At 50.5% G+C, this 16,919-nt stretch overlaps 1 protein-coding gene across 2 annotated transcripts in view; it reads left to right on the top strand.

The window, feature by feature from the left end:
• The window catches only part of MAPKAPK2 (MAPK activated protein kinase 2), a 49,400-nt gene extending 33,313 nt beyond the window's left edge, over positions 1 to 16,087 (top strand). The window contains exons 2-10 of one of the 2 annotated variants that reach the window (XM_055233747.1): positions 10,489 to 10,628; positions 10,814 to 10,878; positions 11,174 to 11,253; positions 11,748 to 11,874; positions 12,465 to 12,540; positions 12,915 to 13,039; positions 13,440 to 13,525; positions 13,639 to 13,719; positions 14,380 to 16,087. In XM_055233747.1, the coding sequence (XP_055089722.1) occupies positions 10,489 to 10,628; positions 10,814 to 10,878; positions 11,174 to 11,253; positions 11,748 to 11,874; positions 12,465 to 12,540; positions 12,915 to 13,039; positions 13,440 to 13,525; positions 13,639 to 13,719; positions 14,380 to 14,523 (924 nt within the window). In that variant the 3' untranslated portion in view covers positions 14,524 to 16,087. Of the gene's footprint in view, positions 1 to 10,488; positions 10,629 to 10,813; positions 10,879 to 11,173; positions 11,254 to 11,747; positions 11,875 to 12,464; positions 12,541 to 12,914; positions 13,040 to 13,439; positions 13,526 to 13,638; positions 13,720 to 13,837 lie in introns of both variants that reach the window. The other variant, XM_055233748.1, reaches the window with a different exon arrangement.
• The last annotated feature ends 832 nt before the right edge of the window (positions 16,088 to 16,919 follow it).

Genomic DNA, 16,919 nt, shown 5'->3' with positions numbered 1-16,919 from the left:
AGGCGGGCAGATCACGAGGTCAGGAGATTGAGACCATCCTGGATAACGTGGTGAAACCCTGTCTTTACTAAAAAATACAAAAAATTAGCCGGGCATGGTGGTGGGCGCCTGTAGTCCCAGCTACTTGGGAGGCTGAGGCAGGGGAATGACGTGAACCCGTGAGGCAGAGCTTGCAGTGAGCCAAGATCGTGCCACTGCAGCTCCAGCCTGGGCGACAGAGTGAGACTCTGTCTCAAAAAAAAAAACAAAAAAAAAAAACAAAAAAAAAACGATGTTAAAGATAAAGCCAGAGTATTATATCATCTTGGTCCTTATCTGCTTTCCCATTTAATAGCATCCTGCTCTCCCCATCGCTGCGGATGGGGAGCTGCCTCTTTCTTCTATGACACTGCATGTTATTCCATTGTATGGATTTGCTGTCATTTCATTTATCTGACCAGCCTCTTATTGGTAGGCATTTAGGTTATTACCAGTTTATTTTGCCATTAAAATGCTTTATGAATATAATTTGTAGGATGGTTTCTTGCTGGGTAATTACTGGGTCCAAGGTTTGAACATTTACAATTTTGATAGACATGGCCAAATACCTCCCCAAAAATACTAGTTTATTTCTCTACCAACTGAATGTGTAAGAGAGTGCCTTTTCTCCCCAGATCTTTGCATAAACTTGGGAGTTTTATTTTGGTCAAACATTAAAAATTTTTTTTTGCCAGTCTGTTGAAATTATCATCTTTTTTATAAACATTTCTCTTTGAGCTACACTGAGCGTCTTCCATTCAGCCATCTGTGTTTCTCTTGCTTTGAACTGCCTGTTCTTATCATTTGGCCATTTTTATATTAGGTTGTTGATCTTCAACAATTGATTTGCCTGAGTTAAGTTAGCCTTTTATCCATCATGTGTTGCAAATATTTTAAAGATTTGTCATCTACAGTGCGATGTTTAGGCCTCTTGACTTTTTGTTGAGCCGTAGGCTTTTGTGACTGCCTGTGACAGCTCTGGAGAGAGGGCCGACAGGGACGGTGGCCCGCTGTCGAGCCAGGCCCCATCTTCTGGGCAGTGACGCGTGGTTGTTTTAAGGCTTTTGGTATTGGGATTCCCCGTTGTAACTCTTAGCTTTGTTTTGGGTAGGGACTTTTCCCCATCATATTAATCATCATTAATAACAAATAGAGACTTGCTTTTGCCTCCCAACCAAATGTTTGGGAATGTGTGCACCCACGTGAAGGGTCTGTGTGGTATCTTTATCTCATCAACCTTCTAAGGCTTTTAAAACCTGTTGTTAGATTTATGTTTAGATCATGGTTCTAGGGGAGAACCATCATCACTCCTCATTGAGCTTTGCAGAGGCTCTGAAAGGAGGACATACTGTCTTCCCCAATCAATGTAGAGGAAGGTCAGTAGTTCAGCCAAGATTGCTCTGTCTGCCACCTCCTATGCTTCCAAGCTGGGCTAATTGAGAAGTGTGACATCTTGCTCCAGCCTATAAGCAGCTGTCTGTAATTTTGAGAGATGAAAAGGATTCTCCCTTAAACCATTGCTGCTTTTGTGGCAGCATCTTATTTCTTTCCTTTGCAGCACAAATCACAGTGTATAATTAAAATTATTTTCTTTGAGCTTGTTTTTGGTGTACCTCCTGCACTAAAATGTTAAGTTCTGTGGCGGTCACGGGCCTTATTTGTCATGTTCTCTATTATGACCTTGGCATCCTCTAAACCAGTGTGTGGCACATGCTGGGCACTCCGGAGTTTCACTGAGTGATCCATTCTGTGAGGATGGGATCAAGTGCTCGTGTGTCTCCTCCTGTGTCCCTCTCTGGCTCCAGATTTTCCACCTGGCCGAGTTTCCGGAAGCCCCAGAGATATGCTCCATGGCCATAGGACCTGAGGCATGGATGGCTGCCCTCTGACTAAAATTCGGAGAGCTAAGCTTCTTTGTCTCTTTAAAAAGTAACATATACTAATTGTAAATCACCTAGAAAATAAAGACATAATAAAAGAAATTAAATCTGCGATTCTGTCTTTCAGAGATCATTACTATTAACAACTCATTGAGTCTTAATGCCTTTATTTATGTATTTATTTATTTTTTGAGACAGAGTCTCGCTCTGTTGCCCAGGCTGGAGTGCAGGCTCACTACAACCTCCGCTTCCTGGGTTCAAGTGATTTTCCCACCTCGGCCTCCCAAGTAGCTGGGATTACATACAGGTGCGTGCCACCATGCCTGGCTAATTTTTTTGTATTTTTTGATAGAGACAGGGTTTCAGCATGTTGACCAGGCTGGTCATGAACTCCTGACTTCAAGTAATCTGCCCGCCTTGGCCTCCCAAAGTGCTGGGATTATAGATGTGAGCCACTATGCCCGGCCCCTATGCCTTTATTTTTTTTATATACAGATCCAATAAATATCCATGTAGCACTTATGCTGTACATAAGGGTTTGTAACTTTCACTTACCATCAGACATGTTCTGATAATGAAATTTAAAGAAAGTACACATTGGGATTTGGGATGCAAAAGAAAAAATAGGATAGTATTCTAGACAATGACAGTGATGATATCTGAGAATCTAGTAGACATTCAGGAATCTACATTTCCCCATTTAACATTCATCTGAAACACCGTTTTAGTGACTGTAGATTGTGTAGCTAAACTCACTTTTACATAAAACAACCTCTATTACTTATCTCTGGGCCTTAAGTTTGTCATATAGTTTGGATGTTTGTTTCTTCCAAATCTCATGTTGAAGTATAATCCCCAACGTGGGAGGTGGGGCCTGGTGGGAGGTGTTTGGGCCATGGCGGTAGATCCCTCGTGAATGGCTTGGTGCTGTTCTCAAGATAGTAAGTTCTTAGGAGATCTGGTTGTTTAAAAGTGGATGGCACCCCGCCCCATTGATCCTGCTCTTGCCATGTGACATCCCTGCTCCCCCTTCACCTTCCACCATGATTGTAAGCTTCCTGAGGCCTCACCAAAAGCAGATACTAGTGCCATGCTTGTACCAGCTGCAGAACTATAAGCCAGTTACATCTTTTCTTTATAAATTACCCAGTCTCAGGTATTTCTTAATAGCAACACGAAGTAGACTAATAAGTTTGTTAGCTATTTCTAGTAAAGGTAAATAACTGTTGAGGTATATATTTTCTTAAAGATACATCTATGATTAATACCTGAGGATGAAATTCTAAAAGTAGAATTTTAACATCAAAGAGTTTGCACTTTAAGGCATTTTCAACTTTCATTTCTGGCTGTTGCTGTTGCGGAGAGTCTTGGGCAGATTTTGAACTCTTTGCCTTACTGTGGGATGGTGGAAAGGAGGCTTTAGGAGCAGCCAGAGCAGGATTCAAATTCCAGCCCTGTCAGGGACAACTGGCCAAAAGGTCGTGAACTAATGACTCAGTGAGTTTTCTCATTTATAAAATAGGATGTTTCCTCCCAGGGTGGGGGTGAAGTGGGTGAGATGACCCATTTGAAGCACAGTTGACCCTTGAACAATGCAAGGGTTAGGGGCACTGACCCCTGAGCAGTCAACAATTCACATAAAACTTTTGATTCCCACTTTGGGGGGCTCAGTTGGGCAGATCACCTGAGATTGGGAGTTCGAGACCAGTCTGACCAACGTGGAGAAACCCTGTCTCTACTAAAAATACAAAATTAGCCGGGCATGGTGGCACACACCTGTAATCCTAGCTACTCGGGAGGCGGAGGCAGGAGAATCACTTGAACCCAGGAGGTGGAGGTTGCGATGAGCCGAGATCGCACCATTGCACTCCAGCCTGGGTAACGAGAGTGAAACTCTATCTCAAAAAAAAAAAAAAAAAAAAGGCTGGGCATGGTGGCTCATGCCTGTAATCCCAGCACTTTGGGAGGCCGAGGCGGGCGGATCACGAGGTCAGGAGATCGAGACCATCCTGGTTAACATGGTGAAACCCCGTCCCTACTAAAAATACAAAAATTTAGCTGGGCGTGGTGGTGGGCACCTGTGGTCCCAGCTACTCGGGAGGCTGAGGCAGGAGAATGGCGTGAACCCGGGAGGCGGAGCTTGTAGTGAGCAGAGATTGTGCCACTGCACTCCAGCCTGGGCAACAGAGCGAGACTCTGTCTCAAAAAAAAACAAAAACAAAAACAAAAAAAAACAAAACAAAGAAACAAAAGAAAACTTTTGATTCCCCCAGAACTACTATTAAATAATAGCCTACTGTTGACCCGAAGCCTTACTGATTACATAGTTGATTAACACATATTTTGTCTGTTAGGTGTATTATATCTTTATTCTTAGAATAAAATAAGCTAAAGAAAATAAGCATCATTAAGAAAATCACTTTGAGTAGGCTGAGGAAGAGGAGGAGGAGGAGGAAGAGGAAAGGTTGGTCTTGCTGTTGCAGGGCTGGCAGAAGTGGAAGAAAATCCCTGTATAAATGGATCCACACAGTTCAAACCTGGGTTGTTCAAGGGCCAGCAGTACTTAGCAGCCACTTAGCACAGAGCACTGCCAGCCCCCCTTGGCCTGCAGCCTGCTCCAGCACCTTGCTAAGAGGTTGCTGAGGCTCACCCGCAGCAGCTGCCCTCCCGAGTCCTCTTTCCTTTATACCCTGCAGAGCACCTGGGCCAGCCATCCTCCATGTGGTGCAGCAGAGGTGCTGGTGGTCCAGGAACCAGAGTGGGTGGCCCTGGCCCGGAGGCATGGTGGGTTAGTGTGTGACACACGTGGCTTTCCCCCTGACCCCCAGCTGCCTCCTCGGAGTGAAGAGGAGGTCTTGTTTGACAACATGCACCACATACCGCACCACACACCCACAACACACTTGGTGCCAGAATCAGCCTTTTGCATCGCTCTTGGCCCTGAATCAGAGTCTGTCTTGGGGAGGGATGTCTTCCTTCTCTCATTACATGTGCACCCCCGCCCCTAGCTGCCCAGCTTAGGTGGTGTAGTGAGGGAGTTTGCAGGGCTGGGATGCCACAGCCTGCTTTCCTCCCCATGTCCTGGGGTCCCCCCTCTGTCCAGTGCCGAGAGCTATTAATAACACCTTCATTGAAATGGGTGTAATGGAATCCCAGTTGCCCACCCCAGTGGGACTCCAACACATGGGGAGTGGGGAGCAGAATAATAATAGCAAACACGGATGCAGTACTTATTACGTGCCAAGCGTTATTCTTAGTTATTTACATCATGCACATCTATTAACTCATCTCGTATAGCAACCCCATGAGGTAGGGGCTATTACTGTCCTATTAATGGATAAGGGAACCAAGGCACAAAGGGGTTGGAAACTTTCCCAAGTTCACATAGCTAGTGAGCAGTGGCGCTTGTGAAGGGTGTCCTCCTGAGGGCCTGGGGCCTGCTCCTTCCCAGTCTTGTCTTCATGTCCACCTTGCTGGCAAATGGCACGTCAGGCCTGGGTGCCGGCTGCTTACCTGTCCTCTAGCTCAGCCAGGCTTCTAATGCTGACCACTCCTGAGTCTTTCCACGTGGCTCCACAGTGGCAGACTTGCAGGAGGAGATGAGGGGAACCATGCACACCCTGAATAGGGGGAGGGGTCCTGTCCCTCCCCTCAGGTTCTGGCAGAGACAGAGAGGCATGGGACTGTAATTAGGCAGCTCCCGCAGCTCCTTCACTGCCACTGTCCTAGAGCTTCCTTCCCAGGCAATGGGCTCTGTGGCTTGGCCCCCTGCCCCTGCCACAGTTGGCAGGGGGCCTTGCCTGTTGCGTTGCAGCTGAGCATACGCAATCATTAACCTTTTCTACGTGTAAGAGAATTTCAGGCACACTGTGTGGGGCTGAGGTGAGTCACGATGTTGGACTGGGGCTTAGTTTGGACTTCACATATTTCACAATTCCTCCAGGCATTCCTCGACTGATGATCTGTGGCTTTTTAGTGGGAAGACCCTTCCTTCTTGTAGTCTCCGGTCCTCAGAGCGTGGTTCAGGGCCTGTTGGCATCCACTGCCCATGGCAATGCCCATGCCCAAGGAGCGGGGGCCTTGGCTTCTGGGTGGACCTGCCGCCTCGCTCTGCTGGTGGCCTCTGGCAGTGCCCTAGGAGTCCTGCTTTCCTTTCCTGTCTCTTCTTTGGCTTGGAGCGCAGGCCACCTCCCCTGGTGTTCTTTACTTAGCCCTGTACTCCAGATTAGCACATTCTTGGTTTCCTCTCTCCAGGCCTTCTGCGTTCCACACTTGTCCACAGAGCCACTTTGGCACTTCAGGGCTGTGCCCCCATGACGTCAGCCAGCCTGCCTCACCCATTTGAAGGTCTTTCATTGCTCGGGTAGATTTTCCTATCCAGTCAGGGATTTCTGATAAACATGTGCCTGGATGGATGTCAATGACCAGTCTTTTTTTTTTTTTTTTTTTTAATTCAAGTTCTGGAATACAAATGCAGGATGTGCAATGACCAGTCTTAATGGGAAATTCTTGCTAAGTTTTTCTAAGAAATTTAAAATACTACCTTTTCCAATTTATTTCAGGATGGAAAGGACAGCTCACCCTCACTCAGTCACTGGGGGAGAGAGTTTAGTAGGGAGAAGAAGCAACAGAATGAGGGGGTGTTAGCTCAGAAGTTCCTAACCACTAGGTGAGGGAAGGAAGAGGGGAGGGAGTAAACAGAAATCAAATTAGATCTTGCCCATTAGAAACTCAGTTAGGTTAGGCAGATAAGGCATAAATATGCAAAATGGTAAATTTTTTCAAAGTGAAAAGTACCCTATATAGAGTTTCTGAAGCACCTTCAAGGATATTATTTCACAAAGTTGAATCTAATTTTACGGATGAGGAAACCCTTTCCAGAAAGATAGGTGGGCTTGCGTGACACAAGCTAGGAAGTACAGAACTGGGATTCAAAATGCATGTAATTGCAAAGCCTAGGTTCACTGTCCTACACCCGTCTCCTCTAATGGGTAGAGAGCTTGTGCAAGTCTGGAAGTGCGATGTGAACCTAGCCCTCCTTGCGCAAACTCTCCTTTGCCTTGTGCCGTGCACTTCTAACGTGTCTAGGGCAGAAAGCGTGGAAGTTGCAGTGGGTGCTTGGAATTCAGGGGGTGCTAAGGAGCATGCATTTAGATTTGGACCTTGGTGCATCCTCACTTAGCACAGCTCTGGTTGGCAGATGTCCTGGTGGTGGTCACTGGGCTGAAGACAGAAACCCAGTCTACAATCTTGCTGATAACTTGTGCTGGTTACATCCACATGCTCCAGCCTCAACTCAGTGGTGACGGAGGGACCCCCCTGTACTGTGGCATTAATGGTACTGGTTGACAGTGATGAATGCCTTTCTGATAATAAAGCACTTTTAGAGGTATTATTTAATTAGATGTTCATAATGTTTCTATGAGGGGGAGGCTAGGCAGTTATCTCATCGCTCCTAAATGCATGTGGCACAGACTCTGAAAGGTAGACCTCTCTGTGAGGCTGTGCAAGAAGAAATTGACAAATTTCAGACTGGGCCAAGTCTTCCCTGATTGTAACTCTACAACCAGGCATTGCTTCTGAGTAAATCTGACAACTTTGATTCTTCTCCTCTGGGCTCCAGTTCCTGTGTGCCTGTAGGGGGCGATCAAGGTTCTTTCTGCTTGGCTGCTCTGGAAACCTTGTTCCTCGTGAACCCTTTGAATTTAGCACTCTTACAGCATGTAATCTCACTGGATTTTAAGGATTTTCTGTGTCTCCCCTCATATCTTCTTCTGCCCCCCGCTAGCCTAGGCTTTTCCAGATCAGGACTGCTCTATTTGGTTTTGACATTCAGTGCAATGCATGGCCCGTAGTAGGAGCTCCGTAAATGCTTGCTGGATTGAATTATATACAAAGGAAATTGGCCAGTGCCTTCTGCTCCCCTTAGAGCATGGGAAAGTAAACATTTTTCCTGGTACATCCAAATGAATGAAGTTGAACGCTGGGCATGGTGGCTCACACCTGTAATCCCAGCACATTGGGAGGCCAAGGTGGGGTATCACTTGAGACCAGGAGTTTGAGACCAGCCTGGCCAACATGGTGAAACCCCGTCTCTACTAAAAATACCAAAAAATTAGCCAGACATGGTGGCTCACACCTGTAATCCCAGCTACTTAGGAGGCTGAGGTGGGAGAATTGTTTGAACCCGGGAGGCGGAGGTTACAGTGAGCCAAGATTGTGCCACTGCACTCCAGCCTGGGCAACAGAGCGAGACCCTGTCTCAGAAACAAACCAACCCGAATGAAGTTGGAAGTGGCAGAACTCAAGACCCATGCGGTGTCCTCTATGGCCACAAGGTGGCAGTGTGACCTCCTGGGAACCTTGCCTCCTGCAATTATTGGCTTCGGCCACCTGTTACTCCATGGAAGAGACTGAGTTATCCAGTCATTGATTCCTTCTAGACACCTGTTTGGGGAATTGCCTCTGCAAAGTCGGTCTGAGAAATCTTGGCTTCCAGCCTCCTCTAAAAGCTGGGTGGTGTGGTGGAAAGACTCGGTCTTTGGAGTCTACCAGGCCTGGATTCCAACCTTGGCTCTGCCTTTTCTCAGAAACTTAGCCTTGGGCATGCTATTTCTCTGAGCCTCAGCTTCCTCATCCTGTAAAATGGCAAATGTACAGTTAGGAAAAACCCAGCATATCATAGACCATAGCATAAATGTATGCCAGCTTTCTTGTTGGAAATGCTCGTTTGCCCTTCCCTTCCCTCTGCAAGCTGGCTCCATCATGGCCATCTGATCTTATTTGCAAGCTTCAGACACTTTCCAGCAGGTTCTTAGGCTTCCCTGCTGTATCACCCCAGCTCCACTCCATCTCGGTCAGTCAGCACCTGCATCCCACGTTTCCCTCTGCCTGCATGCCTTCCCTCTGCCTGCCCATTTCCTTCCTAGCATGTCTCTTGGACACCCCAGCCCTCTGAATGTCCAAAGCAGTTGGAGTGTGGACTGTATAGGGCTCATCTTGGCTTCCCATGAAGATGCTAAATCTGTGAGTGTCCTTGTCTTAATTATTTTGGCACCTGTGCTTGCACTTAGACAATTGGTGATAAAAATGACAGCTATTAGTGAGCACATGTCAGACACTCTGTGAGATGCTTTGTGGAAATATTTCATTTAATCCTCACAACAAATCTGTGAAACAGAAGCCATTATCCATCCCCACCTTACAAAGGAAGGGCAGATAAGGATGCTTTTGGCTCCAAGCAATAGAAAATTTCATGAAAAGCAGCTTAAACAGTAAGAAGAGTTTATTGTCTTGTCAAAAAGAAGTCCTGAGGGATCCCTGGTGATGTCAGCGAGGATCCAGGTGATTGCCATTTCTCCTGGTTGCCTTCCTCAGTGCATTGGTTTATCCTTTTAGGCCCCCCTTACTGGTAATAATGTGATTGTCATGGTCCCAGGTGCCATATACAGGAGAGATGATGTAGGTTTCTTGTGCTCCCTTTAAGAAGCCTCTTAACAGATTTCTTTTTCTTTTTTTGAGATGGAGTCTCACTCTGTTGCCCAGGCTGGAGTGCAGTGGTGTGATCTCGGCTCACTGCAAGCTCCGCCTCTCAGGGTTCACGCCATTCTCCTGCCTCAGCCTCCTGAGTAGCTGGGACTACAGGCGCCCGCCACCATGCCTGGTTAATTTTTTTTGTATTTTTAGTAGGGACAGGGTTTCACCATGTTAGCTAGGATGATCTCGATCTCCTGACCTCGTGATCTGCCCGCCTCGGCCTCCCAAAGTGCTGGGATTACAGGCGCGAGCCACCGTGCCCGGCAGCAGATTTCTTACAAGGCTCTTGGCCAGTTGGATTGTAGGCTTGTTCCCAAGCCAGTCACTAGCAAAGGGACTGGAATTAATGAGACTGGCTTAGACAAGTCAAGATTGAACCCCTGAGACTGGTGAGAAGCCAGCCTCCTTTAATACCCCTAGCCAACTGGTCCAGGGAGAAGAAGGGGCATCAGTGAGGTTCGACGAGTTAAGTAACTTGCTCAAGCTTGGAAATCTAGTAATAACTGGATTCAAACTGGCATCTGGCTGACTTCCAAGGCCATCTGTTGCCTGGTTGAAGTCAGCTACAGAGGTAGAGAGAACACTGCTCTGGATTTGTTGTGCTGGGTCCGAGTAATTGCGGAGGTGCCTTTTCCTATGGACTCTGGATTCTCTCTTCTCTCTAGCCCCCTTTCCAATACTGTATTCGTTTTTCTCAGTCTGCCTTTCTCCCCGAAGCCCCTTCACCCCCTGCTTCCCAGTACCTGAGTGCTGCCTGCCTTCTAGAGTAGACTTCATGGCCTAAGCTGGAGACAGGCCTACGCTGGACTGAATGGCCTGAGGGCTGATCTCAGTGTAGCTGTCAAGGTCCCAAGAGAGTCATCGTGAGATTTCATATAGAGCAGATAAGGAACTGCAGAGGCCTGAGGAAATGTGCCAAGGGGGCTGGTAGGGAGGGGCTAGCAGGAGTGGGGGGTTTGTGATATGTCGGTGGCGATGTCAGGGCATGCGGGCCAGGGGCTTAGAGCAGGCCTATGTGACAACGCAGTTACTCAGGAAGCTGTTTGGCCTGCAGATGCTTCAGGACTGCCCCAAGGCCCGCAGGGAGGTGGAGCTGCACTGGCGGGCCTCCCAGTGCCCGCACATCGTACGGATTGTGGATGTGTACGAGAATCTGTATGCAGGGAGGAAGTGCCTGCTGATTGTCATGGAATGGTAAGCAGCCACTGTTCTGGTCCCGGCCCAGCCTGTTCCCACTCCTCACTCAGGCACCTCGCCCTCTGAGGACAGCCCAGGGATGGGCCTGAAGCCTGGAATGTAAACACTTGATTTTTTGTGGGGCAGTGGAGAGTGGCGGCGGGCTGTTGTGTTCTCCGGATCTCACTGTGGCTTCATTTCAGTTTGGACGGTGGAGAACTCTTTAGCCGAATCCAGGATCGAGGAGACCAGGCATTCACAGAAAGAGGTAGAAAGGGTCTGTTGTGGGAGCAGGTGCAGGCAGGCAGGGCAGTGGGGGTCTGAAGGGGGCCTTTGCAGTGCCTGCTCTTGGGGAAGGGTGCTGAGGCTGCTGCCCCCTCCAGCATGCTGCAAGGGGTGCCTTAGCTGACCAGGGCAGCTCCTGGTGGCTTTGTTTCTGGGGTGGGTGGTGGCTGTGGGGAGCCTCAGGCTGCACAGAGGTGGGACTGGTGCACTGGGTTTTCAAGCCTAATGACGTGTCTTTGTGACTTTCTTTCCCACTCTCTCTTCCCTCCCCTCTACAGAAGCATCCGAAATCATGAAGAGCATCGGTGAGGCCATCCAGTATCTGCACTCAATCAACATTGCCCATCGGGATGTCAAGGTGCCAGCTGTTCATAACCCTGAGCCCGAGTGCTGTGGGGGGCAACAAAGGGGCCATGGCCACCCCAGAGATGGTTGCCAGGCCACCCTGCATCCTTGCTGCCTGGTTCCTGAGCATGCCATTCTCTGCCTTGTAGGGCCTTGCCCTCTGCCCATGGGCAAACCCCTAAACCCAGTAGTGAAGCATTCTCTGGCCCCACTCAGCCCTGTGGTTCTCCTCAGGCAGAACCCCCCAGTCACACTCTTGGTTTCTGTGTTCCTGTGGTGTTTACTGCGGGTTCTGTGTGTCAGTCTGTTATCTCCAGGCACTCTGGAAACCCTGCAGAGGCAGGCACCTGCCCATAGAGAGCTGCCACTCCTCGTGGTGGGCAGTGCCCAGGATAGGCAAATGGCTGCTGGATGAGTAGAGGAAGGGAGGAACCAGGATCCTTTTGGTTTCCGATAGCCCCTCCCAGGTCCAGCAGGGTTGCTATTTTTCTGTCTCTCTTTCTGTAGCCTGAGAATCTCTTGTACACCTCCAAAAGGCCCAACGCCATCCTGAAACTCACTGACTTTGGCTTTGCCAAGGAAACCACCAGCCACAACTCTTTGACCACTCCTTGTTATACGCCGTACTATGTGGGTAAGTCCACAGGGAACCCAGGGACCTAGGCTTTTCCCAGAACTTTTCTCAGCCCCTCCTGTTGGCTATCTGGGGGGTCGCAAATCCTAGGAGAGTTGTGTCTGTATGACACCTTCTGGTGCTGGTTCTGCTGGGACCTGCTGAGAAGTAGGGCTTGTCAGAGCGAAGCTACAGTGGAGGAATTGTAGGAAAGGATCTGCCAGGATCTTTCTGAGAAGAGCCGTGGTTTCCATCAGATTCTCAGTGGAGTCTGGACTCAGGTCTTGTTCTGGAGCCTCAGCTGATTGGCATGGAAGAAGCTTTCAAAGCGTGTTCAGAGCATCTGTGAAATTAAATGGATGGCATGGGTCTGAAAGTCTCATGCAGTTTAGGATTTTTAGAATCTTAAGATCCTAGTTCCAGGGTTCCTCGTGGAGGAGGGTGTTCTGTTCCGGTCCCTGGTCTGGGCTTCGGCTCTTCCTTCTGTGCCCCAGCTGCTGCCACCTCATGATAGGCTGAAAGGTTGGGATGGGGAGCATCTTTCACAGAGAAACTGAGTGGATCACAGGGTTCTGAGGGCCGGCCCACCCATGCTGACCTTTGATTTGCAGCTCCAGAAGTGCTGGGTCCAGAGAAGTATGACAAGTCCTGTGACATGTGGTCCCTGGGTGTCATCATGTACATCCTGTGAGTGTGCTGGGGAGGGGGCTGGGTGGGGCAGGGAGTCAGGGTGGCCTGTACTTCTCCAGGACAAGAGGAAGAGGCAGACGATAGCATTCCCCTTTCTACAGGGGAGTCCCCTGCGTGCCCCTTCTCTCAATTCCGATAGCTAAGTGGCGGGTGTAAACCAGCTCATGGGCTGGAAAGTGTGCACCTCAGATACTTGCTATGCTGGATTCCCGGGCCCCGTGCTTGACTTTGTATATTGTGCCTGTGTCAATGAGCCCTGATTTCTCTGTGACCTTTACAAGGAGAAGAGCCTGTTTCTCATCCTGTTCCTGGTGCAGGGCCCCTAAGTAACAGCTGTTCTGTCTCCCACTTCCTTCCTCCTGTTGATGCAGGCTGTGTGGGTATCCCCCCTTCTACTCCAACCACGGCCTTGCCATCTCTCCGGGCATGAAGACTCGCATCCGAATGGGCCAGTATGAATTTCCCAACCCAGAATGGTCAGAAGTGTCAGAGGAAGGTAAGAACCCAGGCTTTCAGGACAAGGGGAAGAGCCCGTGTGTGTGTGTGTGTGTGTGTGTGTGTGTGTGTGTATGTATGTGTGTACACGCAGACACACATATGGGCCTCCATGTCGTGCGTGGTGTAACTGTGGGTTAGCACCTATGCCCATGCCTGCGGGGTGCGTCCTGCCTCATTTTGCCTGTGTGGAGGGCTGGAGGCAGGGCCGAGGCTGTGGGGCTGTGCAGGGCCTATCAAGTGGTACAGCACAGCCGTAATGGTCCTTGGGGCCAGTTGCTCGGGCAGCCTGCCTCCATGCACCCCCTCTTTGAACCTGGTTTCCCCATGAAAACTGGGGAAAGGAGCAGGCCAGGGAGAGTGACCCCTGAGCTGTCACTGCCCCCTGTCCCACCCCACAGTGAAGATGCTCATTCGGAACCTGCTGAAAACAGAGCCCACCCAGAGAATGACCATCACCGAGTTTATGAACCACCCTTGGATCATGGTAAGCTCGGCAGGCTGGGGAGCCTTGGGTCTCACGGGACTGTTCCACAGGACAGAGTCTTATCCAGGACCCTACCCCAGGCTTTCACTTGGACCCCTTTTCTCTCTTCTCAGCAATCGACGAAGGTCCCTCAAACCCCACTGCACACCAGCCGGGTCCTGAAGGAGGACAAGGAGCGGTGGGAGGATGTCAAGGTGAGGGGCACCACTGGGTGAGAGGGGCTCCAGGTGGGGTGGGTGGCTTGTGGGGAGTGCCCAGGTGTGAGGCGTGGTGCTGGTAGGGGAGAGCTTGATTCTGCCTCTCTCATCCCAGGGGTGTCTTCATGACAAGAACAGCAACCAGGCCACTTGGCTGACCAGGTTGTGAGCAGAGGATTCTGTGTTCCTGTCCAAACTCAGAGCTGTTTCTTAGAATCCTTTTACTCCCTGGGTCTCTAATGGGACCTTAAAGACCATCTGGTGTCATCTTCTAATTTTGCAGAAGAGAAACTGAGGCCCAGAGGTGGGGGGCAGTCTGCTCAAGGTCACGCAATTGGTGACTGGGTGGGGCAGACTGGACCCAGGTTTCCTGACTCCTGGCCCAGGTCTCTTCCTCCTTTCCTGTGGGATCACTGGGGGCTCTCAGGGAACAGCAGCAGTGCCGTAGCCAGGCTCTCTGCTGCCCAGTGCTGGGGTGAGGCTGCTGTTGTCAGCGTGGACCACTAACCAGCCCATCTTCTCTCTCTGCTCCCGCTCCCACCCTTGCTGCCCTCACCCTGCCCTTGTTGTCTCTGTCTCTCACATCTCTCTCCTGCTGTCTCTCCTGCCTGTCTTCTGGCTCTCTCTGCACCCTTCCTGGTGCTGCTGTGCCCCCAGGAGGAGATGACCAGTGCCTTGGCCACAATGCGCGTTGACTACGAGCAGATCAAGATAAAAAAGATTGAAGATGCATCCAATCCTCTGCTGCTGAAGAGGCGGAAGAAAGCTCGGGCCCTGGAGGCTGCGGCTCTGGCCCACTGAGCCACCGCGCCCTCCTGCCCGCGGGAGGACAAGCAATAACTCTCTACAGGAATATATTTTTTAAATGAAGAGACACAGAACTGTCCACATCTGCCTCCTCTCCTCTTCAGCTGCATGGAGCCTGGAACTGCATCAGTGGCTGAATTCTGCCTTGGTTCTGGCCACCCCAGAGTGGGAGAGGCTGGGAGGTTGGGAGGCTTTGGAGAGAAGTGAGCGAGGTGCTCTTGAACCTGTGCTCATTTTGCAATTTTATCAGTAATTTGACTTAGAGTTTTTATGAAACCTCTTTTGTTGTCCTTGCCCCACTCCTCTCCACCAGACGCCTTCCTCTCTGGATACTGCAAAGGCTTGTGGTTTGTTAGAGGGTATTTGTGGAAACTGTCATAGGGATTGTCCCTGTGTTGTCCCGTCTGCCCTCCCTGTTTCTTCACAACAGCCTGGGGTCGTCCCCGCTGGCTCAGGCGTTCTGGGAGCTCAAGGCCACCTTGGAGGAGGATGCCACGCACTTCCTCTCTCGGAGCCCTCAGACATCTCCAGTGTGCCAGACAAATAGGAGTGAGTGTATGTGTGTGTGTGTGTGTGTGTGTGCACACGTGTGTACGAGTGCGCAGATCCGTGCCTGGGATCGTGCATTTGAGGGGCCAGGGGCAGGCAGGGCTGCAGAGGGAGACGGCCCTGCTGGGGCTTAGGAACCTTCTCCCTTCTTGGGTCTGCCCTGCCCATACTGAGCCTGCCAAAGTGCCTGGGAAGCCCACCCAGATTCTGAAACAGGCCCTCTGTAGCCTGTCTCTGTTAGCTGGGTTCCGGGAGGCAGAGAGGAGTGACTGGGCACTGGCACAGCGATCAGGAAGACTGGACCCCCAGCCCCCAGGGCCCCCTTCCCCCGACTTAGTGCTGGTCCTGGGTCCTCTGAGGCACTCATCTACTGAATGACCTCTCTACTTCCCCTTCTTGCCATTATTAACCCATTTTTGTTTATTTTTCCTTAAATTTTTAGCCATTTCTCCATGGGCCGCCGCCCAGCTCATGTAGGTGAGCCTGGGCAGCTTCTGTTGACAGAGCTTTTGCATTTCCTGTGTTTCTCCTGGGTTCTGGGGCATCAGCCAGCTACCCCTTGTGGGCAAAGGCAGGGCCACTTTTGAGGTCTTCCCTCAGATTTCCATTGTGTGGCCTGGTGGGTCAGGGGGAGTCTTTGCACCAAAGATGTCCCGACTTTGCCCCCTTGCCCATCAGCCATTTGCCATCACCCCAAACAACTCAGCTTCGGGGCCGGTGAGGGGAGGAGCCTCCCCCAGCACAGATAAGGAGCAGCTGGGGTAGGCTCTCTGTGCCATGGCCCCCCACTCCCCCTTCCCTTGGAGGGAGAGGTGGCAGGAATACTTCACCTTTCCTCTCCCTCAGGGGCAGGTGGTGGAGGGGCGCCCAGGGTCGTCTTTGTGTGTGGGGGAAGGCACTGGGTGCCTGCAGCGCCTCCCTTGTCTCAGATGCTGTGTCCAGCACTCGATTGTTGTAAACTGTTGTTTTGTATGAGCGAAATTGTCTTTACTAAACAGATTTAATAGTTGAGAGTTTTTCTTTCTCTTTCTTCCTGGGGCTCAGGCCCTACCCCCCACCGCCTCTATGTGCAGAGGGGTTTTGTTGGGTGGTGAGGGTGTGGTTGGGCATCCTGGGAGAGGAACGGAGGGCCTCCTGGGCGAGCAGGGGCCAGCACCTCATTAGTGAGGACCTGGGCAGGATGTGTGTAGGGCATCCTTAAAGCAGGACAGGGAGGCTGCAAGGGCTCAAGCCCATCTTCTTTTGCCAAATGCAGAATCAGGAGCCAAGCTCTTTTTGGCATATGATTCTTTGACCTACATAGCCACCACCAGGTGCTGGCACCTTTAGCCTGCGAAAGCCAGCTGGTATAGGGTCCAGGGAAGAGGGGGTGCTGGTGAATTTGGTTGAAATCCTGGTAAAGATACCAGGGGAGCAGGTTAGTGTAGTACCGGCACTCTCCAGGAGGCGGTGATAGGGGTCAGGCAGAAACCAAATGCTCTACCTTGGAGCTAGAAGAGACTTCACGGTTCCTGTGGCCCATTCTCGGTGCACAGATGAGAAGACTGAAGCCCAGAGCCGGGGCCACGTGATGACTTGACCCGCAGCAGAGCCTAAAGTAGAAACTGGGCTACCTGCCCCATTGCAGTCCCTCTGGGTCAAATGGGAAAATAGCACATCCTTCACTGTGTCACCCGCATTTTCTTATGTGACCCTCAGAGCTGCCAGCAAGAGACAGTACAGGGCAGCTGCTGATTGCTGTTTTATGTGTGAGGAAAGTGACTGAGAAGGTGGGATGATGTGCCACAGTTGCATGGTGGGATTGGAACTCACATCCCTCTCCCCGCTGGAGGAGAGACCTA

The sequence above is a fragment of the Symphalangus syndactylus genome, chromosome 19, assembly GCF_028878055.3.
Source record: "Symphalangus syndactylus isolate Jambi chromosome 19, NHGRI_mSymSyn1-v2.1_pri, whole genome shotgun sequence".
NCBI lineage: Eukaryota > Metazoa > Chordata > Mammalia > Primates > Hylobatidae > Symphalangus > Symphalangus syndactylus.
The sequence above is the reverse complement of the archived record's forward strand: the minus strand, read 5'-3'. Positions and strand labels throughout refer to the sequence as shown.